Source organism: Taudactylus pleione, unplaced genomic scaffold (genome assembly GCF_031769625.1).
Source record: "Taudactylus pleione unplaced genomic scaffold, aTauple2 ptg000302l, whole genome shotgun sequence".
NCBI lineage: Eukaryota > Metazoa > Chordata > Amphibia > Anura > Myobatrachidae > Taudactylus > Taudactylus pleione.
Genome location: NW_028284703.1, coordinates 9,610,904 through 9,630,723, shown reverse-complemented (window position 1 = coordinate 9,630,723; position 19,820 = coordinate 9,610,904). Strand labels below are relative to the sequence as shown.

General features: G+C 47.4%; 1 protein-coding gene across 1 annotated transcript in view; it reads left to right on the top strand.

The window, feature by feature from the left end:
• The first annotated feature begins 2,216 nt into the window (after nucleotides 1-2,216).
• RFC1 (replication factor C subunit 1) overlaps nucleotides 2,217-19,820 on the top strand; it is an 85,366-nt gene continuing 67,762 nt past the window's right edge. The window contains exons 1-4 of the mRNA XM_088482986.1: nucleotides 2,217-2,378; nucleotides 3,870-3,995; nucleotides 14,756-14,828; nucleotides 15,889-16,008. Coding sequence (XP_088339112.1) covers nucleotides 2,376-2,378; nucleotides 3,870-3,995; nucleotides 14,756-14,828; nucleotides 15,889-16,008 — 322 coding nt within the window. The 5' untranslated portion in view covers nucleotides 2,217-2,375. The remainder of the gene's footprint in view (nucleotides 2,379-3,869; nucleotides 3,996-14,755; nucleotides 14,829-15,888; nucleotides 16,009-19,820) is intronic.

Here is a 19,820-nt window from a genome sequence, read left to right as displayed (position 1 = left end):
GGGTAGGTCTAGGAACACTTATGCTGGGTACACACTGGCTGATATATCGATTGTACAACTGACAAACAATATATATAGTCCCAACAATCGGTCAGTGTTTGTACGCATTATATACAGTCAGGTGCATAAATATTGGGACATTGACAGAATTTCATATTTTGGCCTCTATTCACCACCACAATGGCTTTGAAATGAAACAAACAAGATGTGCTTTAACTGCAGACTTTAATATTTAATTTGAGGGTAATTACATCCAAATCAGGTGAACGGTGTAGGAATTACAACGGTTTCTATATGTGCCTCCCACTTTTTAAGAGGCCAAAAGTAATGGGACTATCAACTCAAAAGCTATTTCATGGAGAGGTGTGGGCTATTCCCTCGTTATTTCATTATCAATTAAGCAGGTAAAGCAGTTAGAGCACAGCTTGTTTGTTTCATTTCAAAGCCATTGTGGTGGTGAATAGAGGACAAAATATGAAAATTCTGTCAATGTCCCAATATTTATGCAACTGACTGTATCTGTCAACTACTAGATATATTGCATCTGCTGTACTGCACAGCAGATGCGATATGACATGCAGATATATTGTTACTTTGTTCAGTGTGTACACAAGATCAAACTGTTTATTGGGCGCAGTATCCATGTAATATGATGTCACAAGTGGGCGGGCATATTCAAATGGAGTCTGTTGGCCTGACGATTGGTAAGAGTGTGTGCATAAAACTTACCAATTGGTCATCAGGACGGCCCAGTGTGGCCAAATCCTGCAGGCAAAACATGAATTATTACAAACAAATGCCAGACAAGGCACAAATGAAGCATAAGTATAGATGACAGCTGATAATACAGTAGGACATCTATCTCTCAATGGATAAATGTAGTTGCCAGCACTATGACTGAGATGCTGTAAAAGAGAAACCAGCTTACTGGCAGTGCAATGGAGAATAATAAGGCAGCTGGTCATTTATACTGGCTGCACATCACCCTGGGGGCCTGATTCAGCAAGGATCGCAACTGCGAATGCAATAGCGAATACGCACGCAGTCTCACTGCAAAAGTATGCTAATCTATTGCGATCGCTATGCCGTCGCAGCACTACATAAGGACGCCCACCTTATCTTAAGGTGCCCACACACATACCGATCTGCACACGATCCCACGATGTGTGCGATTTCCCCTGAACTCTCCCCCGGCAGCTCCTACACACGATTTGGAGTAAAAAGTATCCAATCTGACTTAAGATCTATCGTGCATCTTAACTTTTTTTTTTTTTCCCAGTGCATTGTGTCCCAGATTGTCAGATCTGCCCTACTGCACAGCAGATCTAACGATGCGATGTGCGACCAGCGGGGACACGCATCGCATCGTGAGTGGGGACTCACGATTTGGCCATATTTTACAGGATCTGTCGTTCCAATGCGTCAGAATCGGCCAGATCGTGTAAAATATCGCTATGTGTGTGGGCACCTTTACACACATCCGTAATGTTTAGCAAGACTGCGAAACCATCGCAGCCTCAGGCACACTTGCACAAACTCTGACCTCACACAGGAATTGCTAACCTCGTCTAGTACTCGAGCTGCATATGGCATCGCACTAGCACGACAATGTTTCGGCGACCCCTAACCCTCCCCGTCACCTCCCCTGAATGGTCACTTCCTGTCAATCAATCTGCAATGGGTCTGCGTAGCCGCTTGCCATCGCAGTGGCTGGTTCACGCACGTGCATTGCCATGCATACACCTGAGTGCAGTCGGGAGATTGCATGCGTAATCGCAGTCGCAATCCTTGCTGAATCAGGCCCTAGCTGTCTCTACCACTAGTTGCACTTATCACATATTATTTAGTATATTTATAATAAGCAATGACACGCCACTGCCTGTCTCACTGATATACAGGAGTGGGCCCCTACATTGGTGTGTGTGTGTGTGTGTGTGTGTGTGTGTGTGTGTGTGTGTGTGTGTGTGTGTGTGTGTGTGTGTGTGTGTGTGTGTGTGTGTGTGTGTGTGTGTGTGTGTGTGTGTGTGTGTGTGTGTGTGTGTGTGTGTGTGTGTGTGTGTGTGTGTGTGTGTGTCTGTCTGTCTGTCTGTCTGTCTGTCTGTCTGTCTGTCTGTGTGTCTGTCTGTCTGTCTGTCTGTCTGTGTGTGTCTGTGTGTATATATATATATATATATCGTTGATTCGGGATAAGGGGGGGGGGGGATGATAATGATCAGGACAGTGACCCGATCCCCCTGCGCATGTCTGTGATAGGTGTCACGCGTGGTGGGGCGGAGGTGGGAGGGCCCGGGCTGTCTGCCTGAATTCCGAGCATTGGCGCCAAGTGCTGGGTGATGGAGATGGTGGATGTGTGAAAAGCAGCCCACCCGCCGGCCATGGTAAGGACAGGATCTGTGTGCATAACATAAGGAGTGCGGATCCCAGGCTGCATGAGGGGGCCTGACACACGCCGTGCAACGGGGGAGGGGGTCAGCTGCCTGTATGGGCTCATGCACTGCCCTGACCCTCCTCCCCGCCATGTCCTGGCTCTCCGTGGGGCATGCTGAGACTTGTAGTGCTACGCCAGCACGGATATAGTGGTATCCTGTATACATGGCCTGCGTGTTAGATGAAGGGGTGGGGGGAATAACGTTTATTAGGGGCTGCATTATATTATGTGCGTGGTGATGGTCACGGTGGGCTGCATCCCGCGGGTGGGAATACTGCGCCGCTCTCATTGGCTGCCGCTGGGCCTCCATTATGTGACGTCAGATGTAAACACCAGCCGCTTTTACATTTTATTGATTTTTTTTCTTTTGTATCATAAAGCTTTATTAAAATTACTCCATGACAGTCAACGAAGCACACCAACGAATGGTACATACTGAGTTCATAGTGTATACAGTATTAGAGCATAGATGTATGTATGGGCACACCATGCCATTTTTGGATAAATCCCTAATGGCTGTGGGGGTTACAGTATCTTATTGCATAGTGCTAACAAACATAGGTTTTTATGCTGCCAATAGGCTGTGTTGGCAGCGCTGTCAGTGCAGGGCCTGATCCTGAGTCGCGCAGAAATAGGCTGCAAGTCTGACGGCCGCTGCAGCCAGATTTGGAACCGTGCGCTAATGCTAGCATCCACACGGCTTCGTGCCTATAAGTCGCAATGTTTTTCCGTGCGTAGACCTGACCATCATTGGTTTCGCCGCTTAACATGTACCCCATGCTGGTTGCAAGAGATCCGTCTGAAACAGACTTCCCTTCGCCATTCTCATCCCCTCAAAATAGCACAGAAGTCTGGCTGCACGCCATGACACTCCCACGAAATGTTTCACTTGCATACGTCCGCGAAGTTGCCATCATGTCAACACCAGAACTGCCCACTTCACTAACGGAGATATGCCCGTGATCCGACCGACACAGAATCGCACAGAGATATGCGAAGTATATTCGCTACTGCGCATGCGCTGCTTGCTAGTAGTCACTAGATTCAGGGGTCTATTTACTAAGCAGTGTTAGGAGACAGAGTGAAAGTGGTAAGAAAGTGATAAGGTGCCAGCCAATCAGCTCCCAACTGCCATCTCACAGGCTGTGTTTGAAAAATGACAGTTGGGAGCTGATTGGCTGGCACCTTATCACTTTCTTACCACTTTTCACTCTGTCTCCTAACACTGCTTAGTAAATAGACCCCCTCAGTCGGAAACTGAGCAGCGTTGGAGTCGGAATCCGGCAGTGTTCAGAATTACCACTGTCACACCCGCACACGTCTGCTTTGGTGCCTTTTCATCTAGTTAAAATGGGGGACTGTTATTCCGAAACTTCCCAGCAGTGTTTTTTTTTTCCCATAACAGTTCTTTTTATTTGTGTTGTTTTTTTTTCGGTTTCAGGATATTCGAAGGTTTTTTAATGCCAGCCCGGCTGGCAAGAAAGCCGTTAATGAGAAAGATGTTAAAAAAGAGAAAATCAAAAGTCCTGACAGAGTCGCTGGACATAAAAACTCAAAAGACAACAAGGTAATTTTATTTATAGTTTACTTTATAATAATGAGGATCATACTTTCCACTGTAACGTTACTGCTGGTTATATTTAATTTCTCCTTTAACCAAGGTTGGCAAACATTATAGGTCTTTAGGGGCAGGTTCAGTTAAGCTTGGTAGCTGCCATAGTGGTCTCCGGTGGCCATGTGCATTAACTTGCACCTTCTGGTTTCTGCTTGCAGCATATTGAGGTACAATTAGAAAACATGCTACTGTAACTGCCTAGAAAATGTGTGCGCATTTAACTGACGTGGTTGTATGGGATGCATATGCAGCCAGCTGTGCTTCAGCTGGCAAGGTGCAGAATCGAGGTGGGTATACACTAAACAGATATACAGTCAGGTGCATAAATATTGGGACATTGACAGAATTTTCATATTTCTACTTCAGGGTCCATAGGGGGTCCACAGGGTTGACCTTGGGGTATAGGTTGGGAACCAAATCCGGGCACCACGCAGTTAAAGCTTTTAGCTCCCAGGATGCACTTGGGTCCACTCTCCCTATAACCCCAAGCCAGAGGCACCTCAGTTTAAGTTGGTGCCCGGCCGGAGTCGGGTCACCCTTTAGTGCAGTGGGGAGCTGATTAGCAGCCCCTAAGCTTTATTTTTTCTAAAGGACAAAGTTTTTTATTTTTACTTTGGATTCTTCAGAGCGGCAGCTTCAGACTGTCCATAGGACGTCTAAGCTGCCGCTCCGTCACCCCGCTGGCGCTGAGACGCCAGTACAGATCTGGGGATCTCAGCGGGACCCCAGAGTCTGTACTAGCCGGACTCTGCGGGCGCCCAGGACTGCTGCCGGATCCACGGGGAAGCGGTGACCCGCGCATTTGAAATGCAGTCCTGTGCCTCCGGTCTCTGGGGACAGACCGGAGGCGCCGGCAGTGGCGGCGGGCACCCCATACCCCGTGTGTCCACTAGACCACCAGGGACTTAACGATCGGCGCAGGGAGCCGGCGTCCCGGGGGTTAATAGCCGGCCAGGAGAGGCAGCCGTCCCTGTTACAGCGGCTCCTCCCCTCAGCTCAGCGCGCCTTTCAGTATCTATAGTCTGGCGTCGCTGAGCTGCTTCCTCCGCGGGCCACGCTTCTTCTGAGGTCTCCAGCGGCCATTTCTTTGTGGTGCAGCAGAAATCTCTCAGGATGGCAGTTGGTCCAGTCCCCCTGCGTACCTCACCATCAGGTCAGTGTACACAGCGCTGTAGCCTTCCCAGACACTGAATCTGGGTAAGTTGCATGCAGTGTAATAGTGCAGTATATTATATGACATGTTTATGTATATATGTGTATATCTGCATTGTATGTGACTTATGCTAGTGCTGACTGTACTTTATTCTAGGGATGTGCAGGCTCGGTTCTACTCGGTTCCGTTCGTTTTTTTTTCCCGAATCTTATTGGGTTTCAGCTGTCACGAGTTTTGGATAGCCAATAAGATTCGGTAAAAAAAAAACGAACGGAACCGAGTAGAACCGAGCCTGCACATCCCTACTTTATTCTCTCACCTGTCAGTGTATATCTATCCCTTTTCCTTATCTGCCCTAATACAGCTGTGCTTGGGGTGGTTCTGAGACCTCACATTTATATACTTGTTAATATTTGTGAGGTTTGTCACATACTGTTGCGTGCTGCACGTTGCCATATTTTGAGTGGAACTGTGTGTTGCATACGCTGAAAATGGGTCCCTGCAGCTAATTTTTAGTATCAGTCAGGACCAGTATAGCGCTGCTTGATCGCAAGGCTTGGTCAGATATGTCTGACCAGGAGATAAAGCGTTATACTGCACCCATTTTTACTATCCTGCAAGCCATGTGCTGCAGGTGTTAGTGCGGAGGATTTAACTCTTAAAGGGTTCTGTATGTGGCGTCATCGGGTGCCGGCCCCTTTCACGACCCCCTTGGGTGGTTTGTTTTCTCGGGATCCTCTTAATTGCGGATCGCCGGGCGGGCCCCATTGTTGTACCTCACTTGGGGTTACTTCACCATACTGCCCTTTTTCATCTCAGGGTATCTCGCAGTTTTTGCACTCTTCCCCTGTGACACAGACTATCGCTCCCTGCATGGGTTTTTCGAGTATATGAATTCTCCCTGGTGTCACAATAGTCTGTCATGCCCCTTGCAGGGATTACCACAACAGCCACCCTGGGTGGATGTCGTTTTTCTACGAAACGCAAATTGGCGTGGTTGACGCCCTGTGGTTACTTCCCAGTTGGCTCTGCCGTGAACTGGATACTGTTTTGGGCTCTTTCCCTCTTACACGGGGGGAGGCCTATTTCAAGTATTATTATCCCTGCTTTAGGGCTGGTGGCAGGTCCATTCTGGTTAGAGTGAATGTTGACCTGCACCTGTATCATACACCCTCAGTATTACGTGCCTTCTGGTTCCCTGTTGCTGACTAGCGGGTGGATCGCATGGATTCTGGCTGTTGCCAGATATGAGGTATTACAACAGTGTTTGGCCTCCTGTCCCAAATTCCCTGAGGGTCTTCACGAGCCCCTCCTGGGGTGGATGGGCGTGTTACTCGTCGGATTACAGACGTTACTACGCATCCCATTCCTGCGTGGTCAGATTCTTCTGATCCGTAGGTGGTAACTCTGCCTGAAATCTTTATACTCGCTTTCAGGGGTTGTTACCCATCCTACCATGGCTATAGCAGGGTTGGTTAATACTATTGCATACTGAGCTGATGCATTTGTAATGTTTTTTCCCCTCCAACACGTCTGGGGTTCAAATGTATTTGGTCGCTCACGTAATATATGCAGTTGTCATAGGTGGAAATGCCTATATTGGATACCAGTCTCCTAACTTTCAAAGTTCCGGCTGCGACTGTATCCTCCGTCACACCCTATGGCTGCGCTCTGGGAATGCAGAGGTGCAGATACCATCTATAGGGTAGATCTTGTTGGGTCCTGACCTTGACAGTGGCAGTAAAAATTTCCCGCCTTCAGTTATGCCCACTACAGGTCCTCAGACTAAGTCTATTAAGTCTTTTTGTCCTCGGGGTCAGCCTAAAGGTCTGTTTCTTCATAGGCTGTGGGCCTTTACATGGGCCGACATATCCAGTACCGAGCAGGCCTGGACTGCCAGCCGATCCTGCTTCTGAACCTACGGATATATCATCAGCCTGACGAGACAGGCCTACCACTGGGAGATGGCGATTTTCTTAGTTCGCCCGGTACTAGTGTCTAGTTGCCGCGGCTCCTTGGGTAGGAGGGTACGCCCTCTCTTTGCTCAGGCGGCCTACTTCCATGTGATGGTACGCAGGCCCTTATTCGGACCCGAACAGGGCCTTACAAATCCAGAAAGCTACACAGTTGTTGCGGTAAGCGGAGCTAATTGGGCCATCCCCACTTTCTCAGCGAGGGACTGGTTGTTCTGCTTTCTTTCTGGTGCGGTGGCTGAATGGTCCTCTTTGGCCTATTCTCTGTCTCAATTCCCTGAACCAGTTCCTAAAGCTACCTGGGCTCAGGAGGCAATCCCTATGCTCCATCATACTATGTTTGGAACCTGGAGACTTTATGGTATCACTGGATATACAGGACGCGTGCCTACGGGTACTTACAGAGACCTTGCCTCAGCATGGACTGAGGTTTGCTGTATCACAGCACTTACGATTTTTCGGGCTCTGTCTGTTGGGACTGTTCTCAGCCCCACAGGGGTTTACCAGCGTTTTGGATTTTCTGACAGTTCTTCTGTTCAGTATATCCCAATGCTCCTGTACCTGGATGGCCTCCTGCTCTTAGCAGGATCACAGGGGTACTTTACAGCCGGCTCAGGTTGACTGTGGCTTTTTCAGGGTGCAGACGTTTAATCAATGGGGAAAAAGTCCTCCCTGCATCCCTCTCTGGGTATTCTTCACCTAGGAGCCCTGCTGGATTCTCAGAATCTGAGAATTCTTCTGGCGTAAGACCGCATCTCCACTCTTCCATTAGGAGTACATGGATGTCTGCGCAGTCGACATATGTCTTTACACTCTGGGATGGATGGTCCACTATTCAGTGTCTGCCTTTGGAAGGGTGGAATGGGCTTAGTTCCATTCCAGGCCTTTCCATAATTGGCTTATCTCCAGATGGAACAAGTTTTTTCTGTCTGATCACTGTTCAAACGATGATGCTCTCCCCAGAGGCAAGTCGCTCCCTTTTCGGGTGACTATGGCCATCTCGTCCAGGGTATTCTTTGCTAAGGACAGTGTCTGGTTCGCATCCATTTCAGTGCAGTTGGATGTCTGTCGATTCCACCCTGTCAATTAACTTGTTGGAACTTTATCCTGTCTTGGGCCTTCACTCTGGCATAGCCCTTGTTTCCCGGTGAACCTGAAAAAGTTCAGTCCGACAGGGTCAGAACAGTGGCTTCCTTTTTAGCAATACTGTTCGTTGGGTGGCAATGTCAGGTATGTCATACATTCGGACATTGTCTGAGGGTCTCCTCCCGACCATCTCGACAGTGTTCATTTCAGGTGCTCTCCATTGGGAAGCGGGAGTCCTCAGCCGTCACGACGTGCATCCCGGGGACTAGTCTCTTCCCCAAGAGAGGTTTCGTCTCCTGGTGAGCAGGAGGGGGCCCTCCTGAGGTGACACTCATGGCCTTCTGACTCTATCACACTATGGTGTTACAGTCCAACTCTGGGGATTTTGAAGCAAACTTCAGTGACTCTTTGTCGGTGAAGTGGTTCTTCCAATTTGCGTACCTGTGTTCTCCGGTCTCCATTCTTCCTCGAGGGAAGTGTTTCAATCGAGACGGAGATGCTTTCCTGCTGGTGGCTCCTGATTGCCCCAGATGTCAGGGGTACTTGGTTTTTCGGAGTCTCTCCATCGATACTCCATTCCTGATGCATCACTGCCCAGATCTGTTGTCCCAGGGTCCTGGGGTTTGCCTTGGACCTGGGTCGTTTGTCTTTGACTGCGTCCCTACAGTGGTCTTACGGCTTCCCTGGCTTTGTCATCGTTGGAATGATTAGAGCACATGGATCAGCTTTTGCTGGGACCTACCACAAACTGTGGCAGCCATCATTCTTATGGTATTATACCTGTCGATACGATCCTCTGGTGTCCAGGATTTCCAGATATTCTGGCATTCCTTCCGGCTGGCTTGGGTTTCACCCTCGGCCTGGCCTTCCTGACAGTGCAGATCTCTACACTGTCAGTATGATTAAGATATGGAATTGCTCCGCTCTGGTATCCAGTTTATCCTTTGGAGTGTTTTCTGGATTATGCCTCCATTTGTCCTCCCTAGGGACTCCTTGGGAGTTAGTAGTGGTTCTTCGTTAACTCCGGGGAAAGTTAATGGAACCGCTGGTTGTGATAGCCATTACATGGTCTATTGCTTTGGCTTTCTCTCAGGGAGTTTATCAACCAGGTGAGTGTCGGAATTGGGAGCGTTCTCATGTGGCTCCCTCTTCTGGAGGGCATCTTGTCAGGGTGTGAGTTGCTCTCACCCTGTGTTTCTTCTTAGTGATTTTTAGGTTCCATATTATTCTGGAACTTATGGTGCGGCCATTCAGTCCCCAGACCTCTCGGCTGGTGTGGCCTCATTGACTGTGGTCCGGCCTCTGTGGATTTATGTGATCCATTCAAGTTCCTGACGGAAACCGGACTCCTTATTGGTGGTCTGAGATTTCTGGTTTTAACAGGAAAGGATGGCCGGCCTATGGCCAAATGTTGGCTGGACGGCCTCGTATGTTTTCTTCAGGGGCCTACCCATGGGTAGGCCTTTCTGTTGTTGATGCTTGTTTTTTCTCGGGCCATGTAACCCTCGTGGGTGGCTCGCTGTGGCGCCTTGGCTGTTTTGCCTTGCTAGGTGGCCACGTGGTCTTCTGTCCACACCTTTTTAAGGTTCTAGGCATTGTTTTCCTTTGCCTCTCAGGATGCTTCCTTTTTGGCGGCGGATTCTCCTCTGAGCACAGGAGCGTCCCCTCCCTTGGTTGAACTGCTTTGGGACATCCCCAAGGTCAACCCTGTGGACCCCCTATGGACCCTGAAGTAGAAAACAAGAGATATGGTAAGAACTTACCTTTGTTATCTCTGTTTCTACGAAGTCCATAGGGTCCACAGGGTGCCCGCCCTGACGCACCTGGCTTCAAATGGGCTGTGTGGCTGGTCACCGGTTTTCCGTCTCCCATTTCTGTGAGTATGGTTATTGAGTGTTCCAGTTTTCTCTCTCTTTTTCTCTCCTCCTCCGGCCTTTGGCTACTTACAAACTGAGGTGCCTCTGGCTTGGGGGTGGGGTTATAGGGAGAGTGGACCCAAGTGCATCCTGGGAGCTAAAAGCTTTAACTGCGTGGTGCCCGGATTTGGTTCCCAACCTATACCCCAAGGTCAACCCTGTGGACCCTATGGACTTCGTAGAAACAGAGATAAGAAAGGTAAGTTCTTACCATATTCACCACCACAATGGCTTTGAAATGAAACAAACAAGATGTGCTTTAACTGCATACTTTCAGATTTAATTTGAGGGTAATTACATCCAAAACCGGTTGAACGGTGTAGGAATTACAACGGTTTCTATATGTGCCTCCCACTTTTTAAGGGGCCAAAAGTAATGGGACAAACTAAACAATCCTAAATCTGACTTTCACTTTTTTTAATAATTTGTTGCAAATCCTTTGCAGGCAATTACAGCCTGAAGTCTGGAACGCATAGACATCACCAGACGCTGGGTTTCATCCCTGGTGATGCTCTGCCAGGCCTCTACTGCAAATGTCTTCAGTTCCTGCTTGTATTTGGGGCATTTTCCCTTCAGTTTTGTCTTCATCAAGTGAAATGCATGCTCAATCGGATTCAGGTCAGGGGATTGACTTGGCCATTGCATAACATTCCACTTTTTAGCCTTAAAAAACTCTTTGGTTGCTTTTGCAGTATGCTTTGGGTCATTGTCCATCTGCACTGTGATGCGCCGTCCAATGAGTTCTGAAGCATTTGACTGAATATGAGCATATCATATTGCCATAAACACTTCAGAATTAATTCTGCTGCTTTTGTCAGCAGTCACATCATCAATGAATACAAGGGAACCAGTTCCATTGGCAGCCATACATGCCCACGCCATGACACTACCACCACTATGCTTCACTGATGAGGTGGTATGTTTTGGATCATGAGCAGTTCCTTTCCTTCTCCATACTCTTCTCTTCCCATCACTCTGGTACAAGTTGATCTTTGTCTCATCTGTCCATAGGATGTTGTTCCAGAACTGTAATGGCTTTTTTAGATGTTGTTTGGCTAACTCTAATCTGGTCTTCCTGTTTTTGAGGCTCACCAATGGTTTACATCTTGTGGTGAACCCTCTATATTCACTCTTGTGAAGTCTTCTCTTGATTGTTGACTTTGACACATATACACCTACCTCCTGGAGAGTGTTCTTGATTTGGCCAACTGTTGTGAAGGGGTTTTTCTTCACCAGGGAAATAATTCTGCTGTCATCCACCACAGTTGTTTTCCGTGGTCTTCCGAGTCTTTTGGTGTTGCTGAGCTCTCCGGTGCATTCTTTCTTTTTAAGAATGTTCCAAACAGTTGGTTTGGGCACACCTAATGTTTTTGCTATCTCTCTGATGGGTTTGTTTTGATTTTTCAGCCTAATGATGGCTTACTTCACTGATAGTGACAGCTCTTTGGATCTCATATTGAGAGTCGACAGCAACTTATTCCAAATGCAAATATCACACCTAGAATCAACTCCAGACCTTTTACCTGCTTAATTGCTAATGAAATAACGAGGGTATAGCCCACACCTGTCCATGAAATAGCTTTTGAGGTGAAACCGTTGTAATTCCTACACCGTTCACCTGATTTGGATGTAATTGCCCTTAAATTAAATCTGAAAGTCTGCAGTTAAAGCACATCTTGATTGTTTCATTTCAAAGCCATTATGGTGGTGAATAGAGGCCAAAATATGAGAATTATGTCAATGTCCCAATATTTATGCACCTGACTGTATTTGCAGATCGAGTGATCTGTAGATATATGTGAAGATGATGGTCGTTCATACATACTGAACGACCATCATCTATGCAAGAGCCGCGGGTCAGGAGCAGGGCCGCCCCCTCTCCACGGCTGCCGCTGTGTGTGTACGGGCGATCGGCTGATCGCCCGTACACACTTGCCGAAGGACAGATATGTCTGCAGACATATCATCGATCTGCTGTGCAGCACAGATATGTCTGTGACGACGAGGTTCACAGACATAATGTCTGTACACCCTGCCCGACGGACAGCAGATATATTGACGGTCAATTGATCTGCCAATATATCGGTCAGTGTGTACCCAGCATTAGCTGCAGGTCAAATCGGCCATTGGCTGCCTAGAATAAGGAGGGATCAGTCAGTGCTGTGCAACCCTGCAGAATCCATGATCCCTTAGTACCAGTCAACCTAGTGTCTCAGGCAGAGGAGGGCTGAATGGCGTCCTCTATCCCCATCTACCATTTGACAGTCCGTGGATTATTAAAGGCTCGTGTTCTCTAGTTTTTTTTTTTTTTTTTTTTTAATTTGCTATTGGAACACACCGCACTATGGGGGAAATGTATCAAACATATAGAGTGGATAACTTGCCCATAGCAGCTAAATAGCTTCTACCTATAATTTTATAGAATGTTGGTTGCTATGTGTATCTTTTTCACTTTTCCACTTTTTGATACATCTCCCCCTATGTTCCTAATTGTGCAACATCTGAGTACCTCGTTTGGCTTTTCAAGACTAGCAAATAGTCAAAGCATTAGGTATTACAGCTCTTACGTGGACAGAGGGTTCCAAATTCCTGCTGAAGCCGGTCTGCTCAGCCTTTTCCAGCATTCAGATGTGACTCAGCCTGTGCAGCAGCCTCTCATTGCTGTAACCTTCCTAGGAGACTCAGTGATGGTGGCCCATTGCTTGCAGTTATTTAGGAGAGCCAGTATTTATCTTCTGATGCAGCACTCTTTAATTACCTGTTGAGCAAAGTGTTAGATGACCTTTAGAAGACTCTAAAGACCATCTAACACTATAATGTTTTTTTCCCTTCCCCTTCTGTTTGGGCCTTTGTAACCGCCTGAACAGCAAAAGCAACTTTCACTTTGGAGAGACAACTCCTCCGGTAGTACAATATGTTGTTAGCTCTGTGGGTCTCTATCAAGTTAATGGCCCCCTACAGCAATGCTTGTGTATCATCAGTGACTCTCACTCGAAAACTTCAATGGTTTTCCTCAGTGTCCGTTTCAGTATGGTATTTCAGAGAGTGTTCTTTTCCGAGGTCCTTTTCCTAGATCTCTCCAAGAGCGAATGTCTCTCCAGCAGCATCCTGGAGTAATAAAAAAAACATACAATAAATATAGTCGGTAATACTGGGTTTGGGATGCGCTTCGGGGTGGTGGTGGTGTGGGATATAGGGGGTTGGATGATGGAGGGGGGGAAGGTGTGAGGACAGAAAAAGGAGGGAGAGGGGGAGAGAATATAGATATGGTAAGATTGGAGGGTATGTGCGCTCCTTGGTTGTGTGTGTGTATTGGTGGGGAGAGTGAGGAGGGGAAAAAAACGGGGGGAGGTTGGGGGGAGCAGATGGCTGTGTGTTGTGGTGGATGTGTTTTTGTAGAACAGAAATACTGGAGGCTGGATGGATGGTGGAAGAAACAAATACGTCTATTTGTATCGGTGTGTGCACATAGAGGGTGGTAGTTGCTCAGTAGGAGGCACAGTGCTCCTGGAAGATAAATGTCTCTTAGATGGTTCGTGGCAGCACACACTGCCCAGTTGTTGGTGATTTGGGGTGACAGGGCGTATCCACAGTGTGGGGAGTAGGATCAACCCTTTCAGGGGGCTCCTTGACATGCGTTCCTGACCACTGCATGCTTCCCTGCTGGGCCTATGGTCGACAGACTTCTGAACTGGGATGTCCTGTTGGAGGTGATCTGGGGTGCTCCCACTTTGCGGCGTCCCGCACTGGTGAGGAGAACAGGTGCTGACCTACCGGTAGGTGCCCAGGACCGTTGGTGTGGGATCAGTTCTTCTCAAAGTCCAGTATGATGCCGCGGTGGGGGACGTGCACTGTTTCAGTGGCTCACGTCGGTGGATGCAGTGCAGGTGAAACCTGTGCTGCGTGCGGTGGTGTGATGAGCGCGTGCAGCGCTGTCGTTTGGCAGAGGCTGGGGCTGGTGTGAGTGGGGACCAGCGTCCGGGTAAGCGCTGCTGCTGCCGTTCAGGTGCTGGGATTTGGGTGGATGTAGATGCAGGTGGGTTCAAGATGGGTAGGTGTCTGGGGGTCTCCAATGCGTTTCGGCACAGGTGCCTTCTTCAAGGAGGTGTACAATAAATATAAACTGGGGATGTAGCACTAATGCACGGCCAGTAGGCAACCTCAATGATAAATAAAAAGTAGTTCGCATTGGCTGTAAGGCACTGCAATTGCTTAACATTTGGGGAGTTTTCATGGTCCAGTGTCCCCCCAGTAGGGTGTAAGAGAAAATGGCATTGTTGTACACTGAGCTCCACATTTTTAAACATTTGTCAAGTTTGAAAACCCTAATGAATGTATTGAGTTTACAATATAAACACCTAGGGGTATATTTACTAAAGTGAGAGTTTTTTTAGAAGGGGAGATGTTGCCCCTAGCAATCAATCAGATTCTAGCTATTCTCTTCTAGAAGGTGCTAGTTAAATGTTAAGTAGAATCTGATTGGTTGCTATGGACAACATCTCCATTTCTAAAAACTCACTTTAGTAAATAAACCCCTATTGTCTAATGTGAGTTTGTTTTACAGTGTATTTTCCCTTCTCGCAGGTGAAAAGTCCAGACAGTGATGGGAAGAAAAAGCAGCAACTTAACAAGAAGAAGAGAATAATCTATGATTCAGGTGAGATCCTCTTCATGTCTGTCTAGCTGTAATTGGTCTTTGTTAATGGTTTCATTATATTTATCATAGGATTGGTACAAATCCTGGATTCAATTCAGTGCTCTGACCGAATCCAGACATTGTCAAAGGCTTTGGCTGAGTCCTTTTACGATAACAAACTGGATCCATCAGAGCCTCTATTGCTGTCACTATCCGCACACGTTTCTATGGGATCCGGACACGGGGCCTGATTCAGACCCGCTCGCAAGCGGGTCGATGGTGGCCCAGTGCGCATGCGCGAGACCCGTATAGCGACGGGCAAACTGTCGCTCCGGGTCTTGGACCAAAGGGGGCGTGCTGTCGATGTTGAGTGACAGCACGCCCCCTTTGGTGGGCGGGCCGGGGGCGTGCCTGCCCAGACGGAGGCGTTCCCATGGGAACGCCTACCATATGGGGCCGGCCCCACTGACATCACAAGTGATGTCATAACAAAGCCGAAAGCACTCTGGGGCTTGCGGCAACGAGACCCTACCACAAGGGTCTCGTCGCAAGCCCGATGGTCGCGATGGTCTTGACCATCGCGACCATCATCATGGCCACTCGCATAATCTGTGGGTGGTAACCCACAGCTATGCGAGCGGCCAAGAGGCCGCAACAAAAAAAACAAAACGCCCTGTTTCAGAACGGGCGCTCGTTCAGAGCGTCCGGATCTGAATCAGGCCCACTGGCCGCTGCCTTCTAATGGCTAAACCCCAGCTCTTCCAGTGTCTCATCAGGGCTCATTCAGGACCAGTGAGTGCTCTCTCAGTACTGAACGGCCTCTGATCAATGAGAGGGCAACATAGAGGTGCCAGCAGATGAAGAGAACTGCTGTTGGCAGAATATAAGTCACATGTTACAGAATTCATCTTTCTTTTTGGAACATTTGTCTTTCAGCTCTGATGGTAAATAGGACACAGTAGTTTTCCGTTGGGATTTAATGCACATGCATGGTACCTTCATTTGTAAATGACACGATGTCTGTCATATGAGCTTTTTATTTACTTTTTCCATCATTTATTGAGCACTTGCTTTTCCACAGATTCTGAAGAGGACACGCCACCAGTAAAAAAATCAAAAAGGCCTCCGAAGGCTTCGCCACCACTTACAAAGCCACTGAAAATTAAGAAGCCAGATCCTGTTGACTATGTCTCTGATACAGGTATACGGCAGTCATCGAATGCAGTAATGTATGCAATAGCTTCTTTATTTGGTCTTTTCTGTGGGGTTGCCTGCGGGATCCCGACGGGCACATTGCCAACGGTCAAAATCCGGATGGAGTTTGATAAGTATTCTAACCCCAATCCTAACCCTATTACTCGCCGTCTGAATCTGTCGGGATTGTGACCGTTGGGATGACTCTGTCGGTTTATACATTTGGACCTTCAAAGCAGCAGATATTTTTTTTGTACCCTTCCCCAGATTTGTGCCTCGAGACAGTCCTGTCTTGGAGGTCTACAGACAATTCCTTGGACTTCATGCTTGGTTTGTGCTCTGACATGCACTGTCAAGTGTGGGACCTTATATAGACAGGTGTATGCCTTTCAAAATCATGTCCAATCAACTGAATTTACCACAGGTGGACTCCAATTAAGCTGTAGGAACATCTCAAGGATGATCAGTGGAAACGGGATGCACCCTGAGCTCAATTTTGTGCTTCATGGCAAAGGCCATGAATACTTATGTACATGTGATTTCTTAGTTGTGTTTTTTTTTTTTTTCTTTACGAAATTTGCAAAAATCTCAAAAAAACTTTTTACACGTTGTCATTATGGGGTATTGTGTGTAGAATTTTGAGGACAAAATGAATTTATTCCATTTTGGAATAAGGCTGTAACCTAACAAAATGTGGAAAAAGTGAAGCGCTGTGAATACTTTCTGGATGCTCTGTAACTCCTCCAACCTATGCTGGAGAGGTTGCGGTCAAATAGGAAATTTTTTCACATTTGGTGGATATGTCCCTTAATCGTTCCATTTTGGAACATGGTCCGCACTTTTCCATATTATTAATCTTCTGAGCTCCCTTTCCCCTGCCAATCTGCTACTCTGTGCTCCGATTGATCGTGCCCCTAATGCCTCCACTAGTTCTCCACATATCTTGCGCAGCCAATTATCAGTTAGCCCGTAATTGGAAAGTGCTGAACACTCCCAGGCGACAAGAACTTTTGAACAGAATATGGTTTGTGTCGAAAATGGAGTACATTACTAGATTTACAGAATAACTATTCAGAGGTTCCAATCAGTTTGGAATCCTTGGTACTCCTACCAAATACACCCCAGGTCTTGATTAATACCTCTTCGATTATCTCTTCTACAACAGCAAATCACCCCCTGTCATGGCTAATTGAATCGATCCCCTAAGAATGTTGTGTCCCTTTACCTACGAGATGCTGCGTGTGTTTAGCAGTTATGTCCTTGTTATTCTGACTGTATGTTTGTAGTTTAGCCAGGTCACCTGAGGCTGTCTCTCATCAGTGTATTCTCCAGCAGTATTTTATATTGTTTTCTGCTTCATTTTGCAATGATCCCTTGTTTGACAATCCTCAGTAGTTTGTGCCTTTTTTCAAAATGACAATGCAGAGTGGATTTAAAGCACATAGTAAAGATGACTGTTTGCAGTGGCGTCACCCGGTGCAGGGAGGGATGCTGTGCGCGCGGCGTAGCCGTGAACCCCCGAAATGGGGGCATGGCTACGCAGGAAGTAGGCATGGCCTCGCAGGAAGGGGGCGTAGCTGTGCGGCCCGATCCCAGTGGTCCCGTGCTTCTTACTGGGAGGGCCAGGGGTGGGGATGCAGGAGGTGTGTGCAGTGCCGGCTCCCTCACAGTGTCAGGAGCCGAGTGCTGCACTTAATACTACATTGCAGCACTCAGCTCCTGTCACTGAGGTTGCTATGGGGCAACTTCACCACTTTATCTCTCTCGAAGATTTGATATATCTCTCCCTTTGTGTTGGAAAACTGTTGAGCTTCTCTTTGAAGCACTAAGCAAGTGTTGTCTGGGAAATGCACTCAGTGGACACACTTTCCTTTTTTATTTAGGTACACAATCTAAGGCAGAAGACTGGTTCGATATCCATGAGCCACGCAACATTGTGCTTAATCTGCAACTGTAAACCCTTTCCCTTGCTACAATATTACTAATCCTAAGTACGGTATGTAGTCAGGAAGCCGACAGTCGAAATGCCGACCGCCGGCTTCCCGACTGTCAAATCCCGGCAGGGGTCTAATGATAGGCATCGAAATCCTGATGCCTATCATTATCCCTACGCGGAGAGCCTGGCATTCCGAACGAAGGTAAGCTGGGGGGCTTAGGGTTAGGCACCCCCCCAACCCTAAGATGGGGGTTAGTAAATTTACTTACCCTATCGGGATCTTCACTTGAAGTCCGGCAGTAAATTATGATTCCCCTAAGTACCTAGGACGCTATAAGCAAAGTAAGATGCAAAACTGAGGAAAAAGTATGCAGAGGTAAATGATAGGACCTGCGCCATGCAGGTACTGGACTAAGGGGTCTATGTACTAAGCAGTGATAAGTGACAGAGTGAAAAGTGATAAGGTGCCAGCCAATCAGCTCCCAACTGTCATCTCACAGGCTGTGTTTGAAAAATGACAGTTGGAAGCTGATTGGCTGGCACCTTATCACAGAATTATCACTTTTCACTCTATCACTTATCACTGCTTAGTACATAGACCCCTATATCCTAGAGACTGTTCCTGACTGGTTGTTTTTTTTGTTGGATTATACTCCTGTATATAACCTGTACCTGAAGTTTTGGGGTCACCTTTGTTTTATAACCTCCAGTTTGAGATTTGGGTTTTAAATAAATAGTAGAGATGATCAGCTAAAACATTGGATATCCTTTGTAAACATCCCAGGAGGATCGGAGAAAGAAACCTTTATGAGATTGGTCTGCTGTGTATATGTGTGAGTTGGGTGTGCTGACAATTGTACCTATTTTGATGTGTTTTATCCTGCTATAAAATGACCGTGAGTGGGGTACGTTTTCCCTTTCCCTCCATACATTGGGCGTGTGTCACTTTCGGTGTGGACTTAAGGAAAACCATTCAAAGATACCTTTATGTGCTTCCTTCCATAGTGTATGGTACGATTCTTCACCACATAGTCGCAATACGGGATCTTCTATACCACACAGGCTTATCTTTAAAAATGGAAATTGTGATTTCTTCTGCAATGCTACATACATGTGTTTTTTTTTCTTTCTTTATCTGACTACCAATGAATAAGAAGAGCGTGACAAGACTCTATGCTCAGTGTTTTTTGGAAAGTAAGATGCAAAACTGAGGATAAAATCTGCATAGGCAAATGATTGGACCTGCACCATGCGTCATTATGCTTCCTCTGTAAATTGATACCAATAGCACATTATATGGAAACTAAGATGCAAAACTTTGGAAAAGTATAGCACCATATGGCTCAAAAAGGAAAGGAGTATGAGGTAACCTCTGTAGGACCCCCCCCCCCCCCCCCTTGCCTCCAGTACACACTGAGGCCCTTCTTCTTTTTTTTTTTTTTTTTTGTGCGGCCTCCTGGTTGCTAGCTAAGCTGTGGGTCACCACCCACAATTTAGCGACCGACAAGGGTGATGGTCACGATGGTCAAGACCATCACGAACATCAGGGCTTGTGACGAGGCCCTAAGGTTGGGTCTCGGCAACCGCAAGCTCCCCACTGACATCACTGCTGATAGTGCGGCTGCCCACAAAACGGCAAGCGGCACCCCCCCGCCTACAAAACGGGCGAGCTGTCGATCAACATTGACAGCTGCCCCTTTTGTAGTGAGCTTCGGAGCGAGAGAATTTCTCTCTCGCTCCGGGGCTTGCGCACGCGCAGTGCGGCCGCTACGCAGGACCAAAACATCAAGTCGGTTGCGAGCGCTCAGCGCTTGCAACCGGCTCTGAATGAGGTCCTGAGTGCTTTGTGAGTGCTTTGTGGCACGGGTTCCACAATGTGCTGG